Source organism: Camponotus vicinus, unplaced genomic scaffold (genome assembly GCF_025532165.1).
Source record: "Camponotus vicinus isolate PSW18456_S1 unplaced genomic scaffold, iyCamVici1.0 SCAF_3, whole genome shotgun sequence".
Taxonomy (NCBI): Eukaryota; Metazoa; Arthropoda; class Insecta; order Hymenoptera; family Formicidae; genus Camponotus; species Camponotus vicinus.
The window spans coordinates 20,109,567-20,127,275 of NW_028141967.1; the positions used below are offsets into that span (position 1 = coordinate 20,109,567).

Here is a 17,709-nt window from a genome sequence, read left to right on the forward strand (position 1 = left end):
CGCACATAATATTAAAAATTACCCCTTTTAATTATCAAAAAAATTACAAATTGATTTTTAAAATTATCAATTATAAATCGAAAGCTCAAAAATGTAAGTACCAGGATAATCCCATTTTGGATTTTGGACTAAAGGTTAATGTAGTTTAAAATGAGGAACGCGAGTGTAATACGAAGTATACGGGCAACAGATCGTTCGCTCATTCGTTACATCCGAGCGAGCTTCCGATCGAGTTTCCAAGCAAGCTTTCGAGCTTAGCGCGCAATGACCAAGTAAATTGCAGATGCAGCCTTCCTTGCGTGTCCCCGATGATTATTCAATTTAATGAGCTATTATAGACACCCTCTGGAACGTGACGTTAGCACCGCAACCGGTTTCCGCGACCCGGACGATCGGTCGTTCATGCTCAACGAGTTCGTGGGGGATCGCGTAGCGTGCACGAGCCTCTCATATCCTGTCTCTCGCTCCTGCGAACACGCAAGGATCGCCCGCGTGTACATACGCGTGCGTGCCTAGCACGCGTGGATTTGCGGCGCGACACTTCCAGCTGGAATTTCGATGCCACGACGAGCGCGCAACGCGAACCCATTGATAATTAGTGAACACTTCGAGGTGAATTAATCCGCGACGAAACGACGAGTTTCGCGCGGCCAGTCATTAATTAAGAACAAGCTACGCGGGAATGGTAAATCTACTCGACATTCATTACAGCGTGCGCGTATGCGAAATACCGGCAGCGGGTTCGCTTTTCTTCTAGGCAAAAATTTGCATGCGAGCCTTGCAATTTGTCGGAACTTTTTAATTTGCAACTTCAAATATCTCGATAATTAGATCTTTCGCTAAGTTACTGTTTTAAGCAAAGTCCACTTCAAATTTATTGAACAACAAACTTTCGTTATCTACCTGCCTGCGCTCTCGATGCTTAAGCCCGTAAAATCCTTTAAGCTTCAATATTAAATAGCTCGCCAATTAAGCTAAACTTCGCGCTAAGAAAACTCTTTCCATTTCGTTAGAAAATATTTTGTCGCTATCAATCTCCGATATTTTCAAACGTGTTAGAAATAACGCATATTATAATCTTTCCGAATACGTTATGTATACTTGGAAAAAAGTGTAATTAAAATTCAATATGTATATAATAATATATGCAATCTAATATACATATGCTTGTTCTTTATGATTTATCAATCGATGCATATAATTTAAAGTTCGTCGCTGCGATCCCAATTATTATCTACTTTTCAAGATCCCGATTATATCGAAAAATCGAAAATAATTAGGGAACAATATAATAAATAATTAATATTAATAATTAATATTAATTAATTAATATTAATATAATAAATATTAATATTTAATATTAGGAAATAATTATAAAAATTAACAGATTTAATTTTCAGGAAAACATTATATGAATATGATGTTCGATGCGTATAATAATAATTAGGAGATATTTAATGGAATATAATTAAGAAATTATATATATATATATATATATATATATATATATAAATATAAAATACAGATATAAATAATACAAATAATAAATTACATACAATTCCTACCCGAGGTTATTCCGCCGTCGCCTGTCGCTTTCTAGATTCTCTCCTCTTCTTAGATTGCCATAATTCATTACATTTACAGATTTATTGCACTTACGAAAATATGATTTATTACAATTCATTACATGGTACGATGAAACAGATGTACAATATTTGGAATGATTCTCTTGAACATACAAAACTTTATATGTATATTTCAATCTTATACTTCATATATTTCAAACTTTATGTATTACTCAGAATTAATTGAGATGCGAAAGAGGAAACAATCGAAAACGTTAAAAACTGTTTGGGTACTTGGCTTCTCCTTCAGGATAACCTTTCAGATGCTGAGCCCTCCCATGTCAAAGTGTATCCATTGGGAGGGTTTAATCGGTTTTACGCGGATCATACAAAAGATAAGCTCATCAAAAAATAAAAATCGAATACTGGTCTTATTTTACAAAAATTTTATCTTAATAAAATAAATGACAAGATTGTACGTATAACGGAGATTTATGTATTGATTATTTATTAATAATTAATACATCATGTACTAAACAATCGATACATGATAGATGTTCGTTATTTGAATCATACGATCCGAAAAATTATTATATGGTATATATGTAGTACTCCGCTCACAGTCCGATAATGATACGCAAATTATATGAAAACCAACGAAAAAAGCGAAATACAAATTCAATATTCAAATAAAAAATAATTATCGTGTGTAAAGATCGCAAAAAAATTTATAATTTATAATTTCTATCTCATATTTTTACATTCCTATTTGAAATGTATGACTCGTGTGTAATATTTAATAAATCATTCCTTTAAAATAATGAATACAAAAAATTCCTTAATCCAGATCCAGTGAGAAAATGCCTAAAAGAATGACTATAATTGTGGTGTAAAGGATGTAGAGTAAAATAAATGTTGAAAAAAGGAGACGGAAAGGAGATGGCTATTCAAACGTCGATGATAGTGAACAGGTAACGAGTAAGATACGTTAAGAGGAACGGAAAAGAGAAAGAAAGAGAAAGAGAGAGAGAACGGAAGAAATGATGAGGAGAGTTAAGGGATAGATTGGAGGAGGTGGATGTCGAGAAAGGGCGAAGTGGCAAGGAAAGAGCGGCGACGAGCTGATATTGTAAGTGGCTGCGAATCCTTTATAACTGAGAGAGAGAACTCTCGCGGGCTGAGCGGGGCGAGCTTGGAATTTTTGATGTAGTAGCGGGCAGATATGAATATCGGAAAGTTTCCAAAGGAATTCCGCAGGAGGTCGGGGGCGCAGGAAAGATGGGGGAGTTGCGATTGAAAGGATCGAGAGGAGGCGCGGAGTACCGGAAGAGGCCGGCGGCAGACAGGGATGATGGTGCACACGGTGCCGCGCCCAGAACACGGCGACAACTTTGAGAAATTGCTGAGGAACCGATAAACTTCGCGGCGGACAAACAACGATTCGAAGGGATACAGATTTCGATGCCATGCGTGCATCGCTTTGGATCATTGAGTTCTAGAATTATGGTCATAATTAAAATTGCCTGAGAGCTCTTTTGGTAATCTTAAAAAAAAAGAATAACATAATAGACATTACAATAATGTTTATTTATTATTAATATTATTAATATTATTTATACTAATTAATTTAATATAATAATTATTAATTAATAACTAGTTAATATTATTTATATTAATAAATATAATTAGATGTTAATAAAGATATTATTTAATAATTTTATATATATAAAAGATCTTTATATCTGAACTTTTAAGTTTATATAATTTTTAAATATTTTACAAAATAATTTAACATTCTACTCATTATCAATTAAAAATTATCATAAGATATAAGTATTAGCAATTTATAAGAAATAAAAGGAAATAATTTTTTGTTGATTAAAATTAGAGCATTATTTATTTCTTAATTAAAAAATATTCTTTCTCCTAACATTTAATTACATATTATTAATTTATATATGAATAAGTCGTTATAAAAACATTAATCATAAATAAGAAAAATTAATGTTGATAATCAGTTTTGCATTAATATTTGAACTGGATTTTTTTTCCATTTTATAACCAATATATAAATGTACATTACTTCACATCCATCCATTTATTTTTACATAACACACACATCTATGTATGTATATAATTTACTACTTCAATTTTTAATATTGAAACTATGTTTAGATTAAATTTTTATGTTTCAATAATCTTCCTAAAAATATTTCATTATTTAATAAATGATTTCATGAAAAATATATACCATACTCGTGGATATATCAACTTTTAAAATATTTTATCGATGTATTGAGAGAGAAAAAGTTTCCCCTAAGAATGTAATCAGTTCTTATCGCTATTATATTTATTTATGTGCGCGTCGAATAAAGGAAAACTTTGAAGCATAATAAAGCGGTATTGTTTTAAGAGTGTATTTCTGAAAACAAAATAACTCTTGCCATTCATTCTCAAACTTAATGTTCATTATCAATTAGTAATGATATTAATTGTAGATAATTATAAAATAAATATTTGTTTTTTAATCTTTTTTATTCTACAAACTAATAATTGAATTTATTAAATAATTATTTTAGTTGCGATAAAACAATAATTTTAATAAAATAAAAAATAAGGAAAATATATAGATTTTTCGTTTTGAATATAAGTATACACACATTAAAAAAAAGAAAGAAAGAGAAAAAAAATATTTTTAATGCATTTAATATATAAATGATGTAAAAATATATATATTCATTCAAATCAATAAATTCCTTGTTAGGTAAACATGTTATGTAAGGAGAATCCCCAATATGATCGCAGACATAGTTCAATGTCCTGTGTGTTCCAGGCTGAGCAAGAGGCCGTGTCTATCGATATCATTGTAAATGGATATCCATAGAGACGATCGCATCAAAGATGACCCGGACACGAAGTAATTTTCCGGAATTCAAGCTGATGTGCAGGCTCAGAGAACAAGGATGATCCCTTTAAAGGTACACGACCGTTTTGTGAACGATATTTTTAGACCGTAACGTTTATTTGCGCGAGATTAATAGACATTGAAACCGATAAAAAAGTGCACGTTTGAAATTTATCGTTTTAATCCTTCTGATAATTGTAACCTTTTTGCATACGCGATAAGAATAAGATTAACTCTTAAATAAAAATATAGACTTTAATATCTGTAAAGAGCAAAGAAAACTTTTATCGACATAAATTTAAACTAACATTTCATTCATCAATTTATCTATTTATCAGATTGCATTTTTAATTGTTGCATTTTTTGTAAATATACATTTTTTATTTTTCTCGCTCTATTCAAATCATAGTTTATTATTCCAGTTTCTGTGTATAATAACAGAAAAAAAATCATCAATACAACTAAATCTAGGATAATCATCATTTGTTCCTATTTTTAACTTGTAATATCATAAATATTTTTAAGGTGGAAAAAATAAAGAGAATTAAAAGTGTGGAAAAAATTAATATTCGCGTATATATATATTACTTAAATTATATATGGAAGCAATAAATGTTTTTCATTGTCTTTACGCGCATCATCATGTAATTGTTGATAAACTAAAAATTAGGTTGTACAGCAAAAGATTAAATTGCAAATTTGTTTGTTGTTTTGATATTTGCAATCTCACTGTTTTCTGTGTAAAATGAATGTACATCAGACATACATGCTCATCGTTATAAACTCAAACATCAGATACTGTACAATCCGACCGTGGTGGCATAATTGCACGCGTGTATAATTGCACGCGACGTCAATGCTTAGTGCAGAATAATTCCGGCTTCATATTTCGCTTTCCTCTTCCTCTCGCACCTGACGATAAAGTTGATGAAACTTTTTATATTTTATGTAATAGCTTGCAATAAGGAAATGTGTATACTATAGTAACGCACTCAATCGTATTTAGATAAATGTTGTGCACATTTAATAACACATATACATTAAGCAAAATCATTTAAACACATTTTGGAGGCCATACAAATATATATAACAGAGTTAAATAAAATATAATTAAAAAATTAATGATCCCAGAAAATTTATTACGATATTAAAGTGAGATTCGAATAAAAGATTTCGCATTGCGTCAGTAATGTTCGATCAAAACGGCCGTTAATTTCACAAATATAAAATTACACGTTCGACTATAAGAGATAGCAGTTATCATATAATTCATTTTTCATATTTATTTCATACTCTGTCCATAATGGTGCGTGATCTATTCCGTATGCTAAACATGGGGAGTCGGTATTTATCGGTACGACGCAAGATTGTTGCAAGTATTACAGGCACGTACTACCTGAAGACGAGCCCTGGTAAGCTAAGGTAAAGAGGAGCGAAGCGAGCTTCGCGCCCTATCGCGAATCTTACCGCGTGTGTAAACTCATAAAGCGTCAAGCACGGTAACCAGACCGACGTCGTGATGTACCTTAAAATCTCGCGAGGGCAAAGGGTAATAATGTTCCACGTGGCTTCGTTTTTACGCCTGGCCGTGCTTGATTTAACGATACATCGAGCGTTCTTTCATCCAAGTCTTCATTTGGGTGATTAACGTTAACTGATACAGACATGTAAGTTATATCTCTTAGATTAAAACACACCGAAACTCGAAATAATCTCGCGTATCCGCGATCCGATACATATCCCGTGCATTGAAATAACTTTCAATCAGCTGGCACGTCATGCTAAACGCGTCCCACGCGTTGCGATGCATCATCGATGCAGCGACTACCGATACAAAAGGCGGCGTTCGCTGATTACAGCCGCGTTTCGAATTTCAGGTTGGAGGAGCGGTGGAGGCGGAGGTGCGCGATAGCGGAACACATATTATGCAAATATGTTTGCGCTGCCTCGCTCGTCGTGAAATAATGTCGAGAACCGCCAGACGGCGGTCAGCCTAGTGGCCGAGTGCCGATAGCGTTATTATATTATTTCGCTAATGTTATTGCTGTGTGTTATGCGCGGAGCCCAATTAATATAATATGGACGGACGGGGCGCTGTTTGATCGGATTTACGCGAGCCTTTGATGCGGCATCCAGCCTGAAATCGGTCGCTCGATGATAAAATTGATTAACATCGCTCGTTCTAACGACGGAACAGCTAGTTTCTTCGTCAACTATGTATCGTAAAAGATGCATCGAAATGCACACGCGCGTGATAATGCGTTTTGGATAATATAAATGCCACGGTTCTATCCAACAGCGCGGATAAAATTCGATATTAGCATTATGACTCGGCTTTTGTTCCAATTCCGCACGTGGCGACGAATTATTATATTCAGGAACGTTAATATACCTGGAAAACGTTAACAGTCGTTACTAAAAGCGCGAAGTCGAGGCGGAGGAAATCGTTTTCGATAGTTAGTCCGGACGGTTCGCAAAACTCCGAGAATGCTTCTGCAAGTGGGACTCGCGCAAAACGACGGATAAAAATCCGGGTCGGAAGTTCGTCCGTTTCCGAGATGCGAAGTGAGGAAATATTACGCGGACTTTCCTCGAACGGTGTGCGTTACATCGAGCCAAACTTCGGAGATCGAACACGTTGAACTTTGAATAACGAGCCCGCTGCTAATGAGCGCTGTTCATTGTGCCGGGAATGCGATGTTCTCTCGCGCGCGTAGATCCCTGGGCGATATTAAATATTTGATCAATATCCGATCGCGCGGCGCATTGCTCGCGTCACCGTCGCTCGCGATCGGTTATCCGATTACTTTGCAATCGGTTTTATCCGCAAATGGAATCGAAGATCGCCGCGACAAGTCGGCGATTAAAAGCTCGCTCGTTCATGCGCGCGAGCGTATTAAAGCTCGCAAACCGATAAGCGAACCTCGTCCCGCCGGTTGTCTTTTAATTAACGAGCCCGTGTTCCCCACTCGTGGAAAAAAAAAAACGCGAGTGCACTTTTCACATCTATCTTTTTCACGCGTTTTAATTGTTGTATGTTTAAATTTTTTAATTGGGAACGCGGTCTTGTGCCTCTTCTTCCGTGCTCCGAACGTTTCTTCGCTTGGGAATGAATCAAAAGCCTCTGTTCGTAATTAAACCGAGCCATGTCGAGTAGACGGAATGACCTCGTCGGCGAAAAATTCAAGAAATGAAACTTAACAATTTATTTAATTATTCAACTATATAAATATTAATAATCTTTTATTATTTGCTACCGAGCTTAAATTGTTGCCCACATTAATTTTTAGCACGAATCTCATTCGATTCGCGTATGTATCTACCATACTAACGGCCATAAATTAAATACGAATCCACCAAGCACGGAAAAGTACCGGACAAAGTTCTTAACGACCTTTAATGATTTTAAAATGTCGCTCGCGTGCGTATTTAGAGAGATAATTACAAGACGGCGTCGCGCACCATGGAATTTCGACTGGGAAAATCCCCTTTTTTCGCCGCGTCCTCAATTTCTCCTCGTCGATTCAAGCTCGTTGCATGATTCAAGATTAGCATTCGAGCGTTCGCAGCTGGCGCAGCGGCACGCGCGAACACTCGCTCGTTTCTCGTCGCTTTATAATCCTTGTCTCCCTCATTCATCGCGAACGACGCTCGCTGAGGACAGTGACTACTGTGACGAGGCCCCGGGGCGCGACAGGTAACCGGAAGAGAGGCGAACTACCGAAGGGGAGGATAGAGAGACGAGTCCACGCGGCGGGCGTGGGTGTGTGCGGGTTTTAATTATTTCCACGAGATGAGATTTCGCCACGGCGACTAGTATTGAGCGTTAGTCCGGTGTAAATTCCGGGATCCCGGGCTAATCGGCATAATTCCACGGAATCCGTAATGGACTTTGGGAATGGGCGCTGGATAGGACGCTGGTCCGGCAACGACCACCTCCGCCTCTGCCCACACTCCGCCAACCCCCTCTCGACAGGACCGTTTTATCCATCAGCCATCTATGCGCACAGTTATGTAGCGTATGAATTTTACTAGAGTTTACAAAACGTTCTACACCTCAAAACGATATACAAAAAGATATAGTCTCCGTGCAAGAAAAAACTGCGAAAAGAAAATCGGTAAAGATTTAATTATTTAAGTATTAGATTAATTTAATTCTCAATTAGCTCAGGATTTAATTATTTAAATATATTAATCGATATGAATTCAATAGAGAAATAATTTAGTCTTCTTAAATTAGTGTATGCACAAAATCAGCATAATCTTTTTTTAAGAAAATTAATAATAAAATATAACTGTAAAGATCAAGCTATGTATTGATATTCAATATAAGATATATAGAGCTGACGAAGATCTTAAAACGGCTCTGACTTTTTATCTCCCTCAAATCCCCTCGTCTCGCGTCTCTTTTCTCGCCCTTTCCGATATCTTGTATGTGTGTACGTGTGCATGTGTGCTACCCTCCTCTCTGTTCGTTCCGCACGGCAAATTAGATCTTCCCGCTATCCGCTGACCAACTGTAAAGAGCTTAATGTAATAGATTCGCCGACTGTCCAGAAAATCTGACCAAGCGCGATCGAATTTCGTCCCGGTCATTATATCTTGTCGCGAACGCGAATTTCTTCGTACGTCGAAAATTCTCCCAGCGTATTTCAGTGACGTACATTGCATATTTGCAAAATTAAAATTTGCGATATAAAAGATTCTTATTAAAAAAATTGATTACTCTATACCATCATAATTATTAAAGATATACATTAACGAGGATAAGGAAAATAAGAATAAAAAGAAAATTAATAATTGATAATTGATATTGAATAATCTGAATAATTGATATTGAATAATCTGAAAAATTAAATGATAAAAAATATTCAACTATACATCTATGAAATAAACATGAAATAAATTTATTACTATCTTTTCCTTTAAGAGAAAAATGGCAACATCATATTTACTAAAGTCCATTGCTAATTACTTAAATATGAATATTTATTATTTTACAAAATTAAATATTTATTGTTTAGTATATATTTATTTACACAAATGTGCTTGAATTAATTCTCATTAATTTCTAAATTTCTTTATACAAATGTTTATTACAATGGGACAAATTATAAATGTCCTATTATTAGAGAAAACTATATACAATGTAATATGTATATATAGAATTTAATCATATTTAACAAACAATTGACAAATCATTTACGCTAAGCTTATTGGTACTGATCAGTAAATACGGTATATTATCATGAATATAGCGCGAGCGGTTAACCTATGCTAATCTATTACCTAAACTAATCTCGAGTCGCTCAATCAATATCAAATATATCTACCCCTTATTCATTTTTCATCGAGTGGTTTATTTATATGTTGCTGAATATACAATTATTAATATATATTACTATATAACACATATAGTTTATAGATATTTTTATTATATATTTTTATTATAATAGATATTTTTATTATAATATTTCTTCTAATAAATGTATTACGAAATAGTAGTATTAGATATTTTTATTATAATATTTCTTCTAATAAATGTATTACGAGAGATATAACTTTTACTAATAAATAAATTTTTAATTTTGGTAGAAAACAACAATTGTATGTAAATAATTTTTATTGCGGTTTACTGCTGCTTAATTTAAACATTCAGTTTCGTTAATTGAATTATCACAATATTATTTCTTACAAAAAATGTCGAACAACCGAAAATTATTCGTTAGTCAAATCAACAATGAATTTCCTCATGAAGTTAGAAATTATGAGAAGGTTTTAACTTCATTTTCTTTTCTTCGAATATTATCATATGTGCACTTTTCTAAGATCTTTTCTATATTTAATCTAAAAGTTTTTCTTGTACGTAAAAATTTATTGAAATTGAAATGTAAATCGAATCTGACTGAGATATTCAAGAATTGCTGTAGACGATATCTATATCTCTGATGTCCCATTAACTATATGCATGATTACAGAGGATTACATGCACGATACATAGAGAGGGAGAGCGATATCCCGCGAATAATTCGATGTCGCATTACTACTATTCCACCTGCGCGTCGCTCGTGGTCGAGTTGTTACAGGCAGGTAACAGATGGCTTGTGTTAAGATATTTTACACATGTACTCATACATGTATATATGCATATATGTGTATATGTATATGTATGTATATGAAATCATTCGCGAAACATATGCAACGTGAACACAAAAAAATGCAAAAATAATTCCAATTAAAATTATAAAATATCTATTTTGTAAATACAAAAATTTAAACACTTTACGTAAAATTAGAAATATTTGTTATTTATAAATTGGCTCATAAGTTTTAAGACTGCTGAATATATTTAATGCGTGTGTTTCTTCGAGCAATATCTAAATTTTTTTACGTCCACCGTAATAAACGCTGTTTGTATTTCACGTAAACGTGAGTCGTTTTCGAACGGATAGGACCGCAGAGAAGAAGTACGAGAGAGAAGGCCAAAGAGACTTGGACAAGCAACCGACTTGGACAGTTCGACCGGTGGCGTTCGATGCTAATGAAATTCCGCCGGTCGCTTTCATAGATTGTGCAGTCGGCAGAAGTGACTGCTGGTTTGGCGTGAGCACGGATGTGCCAATGAATGATCAGCCGAAAACTCAGAATAAACGGGATAAAACTGCCTTTTAAGGACACGTGCGATAAAAAATGCACGAGGAAATAAAAATTAATAGCCGGAATTTATTAATTTTATTTTATTTAACCCTAGCAATATAAAAAACGTTTACAATTATAGATTTAGAATTATTCTACATATATTGTAAAAAATCAAAATTTCTGATTATTTTTCTTAACAACTGGCCATTTATATAAATTAATTTCCTTTTATATTTTTATAAAATTTTAAACCTGGTATAAAGCGAGGAATTATGATGACGTAATGAAATATGAATGATTTCATGAGAAAGAGTTTTAAAAAAATAGAGATATTAGGCAAAAATGATAAAATTTGTGCTTGTAAGATTGTCAGACGATTTGTGAAAGCTAGTGAAAGAAATTTTATATATATCAATCTTATATATATATGTATACATATATGTATATGAAGTCGATAGGAAAATAAAGGAAGCACGATCTCCGATCGACAACCGAACTTTTAACCGAAAGAATGAAAATAGCTGACGGAAAGAATCGTAGGATTTAATAAACATTCCCGGATGGTAATCGGCCGCCGGCAGTAGCTGGGTCTCTCTATCCCGCGAACGGTTTTCCCGGCAAACTCAGATTCCAGGGTAGATTAAACCCGCCGGAGATATGCCGCCGTCGTCGTCGATAAGTGGCTTTAACTTTCAGAAGCTGTTCATAGTTCAGTGCGTACGTAATGAAGATTCGCAAGAAAGTCAAGGAGGAAAATCATGGAGGACGGAAGTCACGGCGACGCGTTCGGGGATAATAAAAGTTCTCTCCCTCAAACGGATTCTCGATCAATTATATTACGCGATCTTATTAGTTCGTTGAGCTTATTCCACATGTGATTATTGACGTGTGCGCACTTGGAAACAGAATTATCTCCCTGTCATTCTCTCAGATTGATTATTATACTTGCAATAATCTCATTATATAAATTTATGTAATTTGCTGGAAAACTGGATATAATTTCTAAATAATATTTGTTATATTAATTAGTTTGTTCCATTTTCTACTTAAGCATAAACCCGACATAATCAGCTTCATAGCCGCAGGATTGGTTTTGCATAATGTTGCCAACTACAGGCAAATGGAATATTTTGAGACAATTATTCATTATATCGGGTGTCTTTCAGATAAATTTCTAGACTCTTGGATTCATTACATCCTCTATACTATTTGATTATTATCTATGCTTTCTTCTAGTTAAAGTGGAATATTAATGTACATTTCTTATGACAAATAAAGTGTCATATAAAAATCTTCATTGCATTTAAAATCTTTATTTCATTTTCTTACTAGCAGTTTGACACACAACAGATAGTTTAATATATTTATTAATGTCACAAAATTTTTTCCTTCTTCGATCTTTGTAGAACTTGTGTAGTGAATCAAATTGTAAACTCAATTGTAAACTTCAGTGATTGTCTGTTACCATTTGAAATTAATGCAATGCGTCTCGCATCGTTAAATCAACAGGACGCTTGGTGTTACAAACTACCCTTTACGTCAAGCCATTTGACATTGCCACAGGGAACCATTAGACCTCGACATCGCGCACGATTTCGACAATCTTGAGCCCGTCCGCCTTACTCCTGTAAAGGCCTTTGTGGGTCAATCCGTATATATCGTATGACAGGAAACTACAAGCGGATACAGAGAGAGACGCGGGCACGCAACGATTATCGCGTATACGTATACAATTAAGTCAGACGTTTACACGATCACACGAGTCAGAATGACAGCGCGTGCGACGTGTCTTTGATGTGTTCTCCGCGTTACAGCAAAATGTCTCCTTTGTACGTACACACGCGGATATGATCGGTACGCAAAAGCGGATTGGTAATGGACCGATTAGCTTTGCAAAACGAATCGATCATTGAAAGATTGCAATTGTTAACCATCGCTTACTTGACACGTAATTATTTCGCTGATCCTTTAGCACTTTCTTGTTATTAAGGTTTAAATAGAAATGTATTTCGTGAAATTGTCATCCTCTTTTTTCCTTATTTTTAATTGAATGGTTTTTATATAAAAGAAAATCAACGTCGTTTTTTTGCGATCTCAAATAAATACTAAAAACTTTTACAAATTTTAATATTATAAAGATTATAATGTGAAAATTATATAATGTATATGTATATATGTGTGCCAATATAAAAGAGAAATGCAAAATAATAAAATTATTTGGCTCTTCCTTTTTTTGTAAATAAAATTATTTATTTGCACGAAGATATATTTCGCAAAGTATCGCCAGCGACTTCCTCGAATTTGGTTTTGTATTTGAAATTCAAATTGTGGATGTACGCGTTATCAAATTTGCGTGTTGTCTGTATACATGGTTGAATCTCAATTATAAAAATATTTGACTATAAATCTATGATATAATGGCGCGAGGAAAATTTCCGTTTTATTGCAATATCTCTGAAATATCGTTCGACAAATTTTTCGACGCTGTATCGAGCAATGGCGATACAACAACAAATATACAAATCGTGCATTCATATCGAATAAACTGAGAGCAATTTTTATCGGCCACAAAATTGATGGTCACTCTCGCTTTACCCGCGTTGATTACTTAATCCTTCACAAAACGATAACGATCATAGTCGACGATAAATTTTCAAACAAAAATTAACATAAAACTAATTTCTCATTCAACATTTATTATTAATTAATATTTATTATTAATTAATTATTTTATTATTCAATATATGTATTTTAAATATAGCTTTTTGCAATCATTCACGATGTTAAATGTTACTGAGAACTTATTTAAATACATTAAGTATTTTTAAAATATATAATTAATTATGCATTTTTAATAAAAGAACAATTATTTTCAAGTATATTTATTTATTATGCATTTAATTGTATAATAAATTATATAACGAATTTATCTGGAAGAAATGTATTATGCAAAAATAACAGGAATATTTCTTAATTTTTCTTATGATTCCTCGATATTCTTTAGACCGTCGAAGAATAATAAATCACGCTTCTTACAAAACCGAAATTGCAACGATTTACGCAATACATCCGCCCGATTATTCATATATGTTATGCATATACTATATTGCTACCAGTAGCGTAAGCCAACAATCGATCAGACCGAAATTTACATGACGTATTCGCAGCGACAAAAATAATCTATAGATCTTTTCCAACATTAATTAATAAATCAATTCATATTTGCAACATTTGAAAAGCTGCATTCATTGAAATTACATGTAATTAAGTTTATAATCTGCGCATTGAAAAAAATGATAATCGAATATCTTCTTTCACTACTAATAATTAACTTTAACATAAACATTTATTAATATTAACAACATTACACGACTTATATAATATACATTTATATTTTCAGTGTTTTTCGTAGGGATATATATGATATATTATATATATATAATTGGAGATCGATACTAATTTTTCAAGCAATGAGAATATCTTTCCTAGCGAGATCCGGTGTCAAAAGAACAGTTAATCGTGCTAATCATGCCATTCATACAATCATGACGAGATAATCGCATGAATGATAAACAACCAACGCGTGGAATCTACCCTCTACGCCATTGGTACTGCGACAGCCGATCCTCGACGCTTTTCCACACACACGTACACACACACACACAAAGTACACACCCGCGTTTGTGTATATAATTCACCGCCAGTCACGTAGCAGCGCTCCGTGGGTATATCTATATCCCATTTGTATTTGGCATTACGCGCGCATGGATCGCACGGGAAATCGCGTACCTATTTCCGGCAATATCATATCCGTCACGCGGCCGACGGCCAGTGGTGAATATCGGCCGCCGCCGCGTGACGCCGTCGCGGGCGCAAATTCCGCGCGATTGTGCGCGCCGCCAAACATGACGGAAAACACCTGGTCCGGTCGCAAGGGAAACGCGTGGGGAAAAAAGTCACCGATAGCCGCCCCCGCAGTCTTTTTGCGGCCGGAATCGATGTGTCATTTCGCGATCGACGTTTCGCGAACGTTGCCATCCGCCTCCGCAACAAACTACATCGATCTGTGGAAGATATTTCAACTCGATCTCCATCTTTATTTATTCTACGGTTTCAGTGAAAATTCTTATTTTCCACAGATTCAGATTATCATTCAGTTCGATTAATATCTATTATCTTGAGTAATTCGATTGAAATATACTTAAATATATAAAAAAGCTTTATGGAAATTTATTTTTCAAGATTGATATTAATTCTCATCTAAAAATATCTTTAACAAACGGATTAAATTGCAAAGATATCGTACCAGTAATCTCTTCTATTAATAAATTTATAAATTTGACTCGATTATTACAAGTGTAAAATCTTAATAAGAATTAGATTTATTAATTGTTCGGAATTTTTATAATTAGATAATTATAATATATAAAATGATGTGTGGAAAAAATATTTTAATAATTGATTAAATTATTATTTTCATTAATTTATTAAATACCGCGTGTTTATCCGGAGCGTAACGCGATAAATTGAGAATTTGCTAACATTAAACCCAAGATTTGCGCATACATTTTCGTCGAGAATATCCGACCGAAGCGACGAATTGATTCAATCGTGACGATTTCGCGCAAACGGATGACGAAATACACGACGACTGGCACGACGAATTTCAAACGTCAATCGTCGTGCGTATTTTGAGAGACAGACGTTTAACACGTCGACTTCTATGGACGTAGCTATGGTACGAATCGTTTCAAACAGCCAATTTCGTCTTTTCGATGACGTAAAGCACGACATAATCGCGCATACAGACTGGAAATGTCGATTACAAAAGCATCAAAGATACGTCGACAAGTCTTTGGTAATAGTCCACGAATCATTGGACCGTGATTAGCTTTCATTAGTGTGAATACGTAATGTATAATGCTTAATATAGATGTAATTCCGCGCGAATCGATTTCCAATGTGGCTTTTGATTGTACGCATTAACTGGATTTAGAATGAAAACAAGCAGCAGAGTTTTCTTTTACAAAAAAAAAATTAACTCAGGTTTATCAGCGTGTAAATTATGATATTGAAATATTATTAAACGGCGTGTTATATAAGGAAAGATACGAAGAGGAAAAATAAGATATACAAGATCCATCAAAGGGATGGAAGTTTCTTCCGTAATATCGGAATTAACGAAAGTTGTAATTCCCTGGACTTATCGGGGCAACATTATTCATGAATTATGCAGACAATCTTGTAAAGGTTCTAACTATGTAGCGGACGAGTAATTTTAAGTTTTAACGGGATTGCGCCATGCTACACTTAGCTGGAATAAAGAATGCATGGATTACGTTTCAAACGGAATTCGTATACTTCCGAAGAAGGACTACGATAAAATTCTCATAATATTCTCGCAAAATAATTTGTTAACACTTTTTTAATTTTAACTTCAAGTTTTATCTTTTCACCTCTTTTAGAAAATGGTGTCTACTTTTAATAACGCCCGCGGATAAATTCATAATCTTAGAAAGACTAATAATTGTATAAACTGCGTGGATTATTTTTCTCTCTTGTCATCCATTACAGCTTTCTCAGACTATTTTGCAGAATTTTTGCAATAATATTTACAATTTCTTTCTTGTGTCTCGTATAATTTTTAGATCACCGCGAGAGAAATAAACGCCAATAGCAAGTCCGGCGTAATTAGATTTCTATCGGACGAGAATTTCAACGGAACAACAATTTCCATGTGCACGCGCGATTTCGGCTTAAGAGAACGCATATGCGCGAAGAGCCGCCGGGAAATTGCCGGTTCCGGAGGCTGCATAACGAAGGAGCAGTCGGATATTGGTATCAATGGGGCAGAGATACCTATAGAGTTTACGTGCGTGCCGCGCGTCCTCGTCCAATCTCCTTGATGTCCTCCCGGTTTCTCGAACTGCCTCGTCTTGTCAATCGATGCCAACACACACGTGGGGACACGCAACATACATACACGCTCATACATATATCCCGAAACCCACGTAGCTCGTTCCCGACGTCTGATCTCTCGTGCAGAAGTTGCTTATGGCCTCGTCGACCCAACTGTTCTCAAAAGGGCGTGACATAACGTTCTGTCATCTCGGACCTTCGTCTGCCCCCGAATCCGCCATAAATACTCCGAAGGGAAACTTCTTTCTCCTCGATCCTTTTATGTCGAGGTCGAAACTATCGTTGCACTCGTCTTCGACAGTTACTGCCGCGTGTAAGGATATCTTCGTGTCGATAGAGACCACCGACGACGAGTGGCCGGTTATCCGACGTTATAGTCCATGTCTATCAATGTCAACATGGTCGACAATCTCTTCGAAAGACGTTTCGATAATCGCGGGAGACATAAATTACAGCAACTTTTATATTGTTTTATTGCTATTTCATAAATAATATATCTAAAAAAATATTCTCTAATTTATATAGTTTCAAATTTATTTAATATTACTTTGTTTCTATTTTTTTAGCGATGAACAAAAACTTTCAGAGAAAAAACTATTATACGAATAATTTTGTTTGAAAGAAGTTTTACACACATAAATTCATAGTTATACTTTATCGATGTTTAAAATCATAAGAAAT

General features: G+C 34.6%; 1 protein-coding gene and 1 long non-coding RNA gene across 11 annotated transcripts in view; one reads left to right on the forward strand and one right to left on the reverse strand.

Annotated features, from left to right (window-relative positions):
• Positions 1–17,709, forward strand: part of LOC145969368 (lachesin) — a 157,972-nt gene that overhangs the window by 137,527 nt on the left and 2,736 nt on the right. For 2 of the 6 annotated variants that reach the window (XM_083095440.1, XM_083095441.1), the window contains exon 10: positions 4,399–4,873. In XM_083095440.1, the coding sequence (XP_082951566.1) occupies positions 4,399–4,435 (37 nt within the window). In that variant the 3' untranslated portion in view covers positions 4,436–4,873. Of the gene's footprint in view, positions 1–4,398; positions 4,875–10,448; positions 10,510–12,618; positions 12,746–17,709 lie in introns of those variants that run through there. The other 4 variants (XR_014438064.1, XR_014438063.1, XR_014438065.1 and 1 more) reach the window with 4 other exon arrangements.
• The window catches only part of LOC145969370 (uncharacterized), a 159,072-nt gene that overhangs the window by 120,685 nt on the left and 20,678 nt on the right, over positions 1–17,709 (reverse strand). The gene's annotated exons all lie outside the window — the stretch shown is intronic.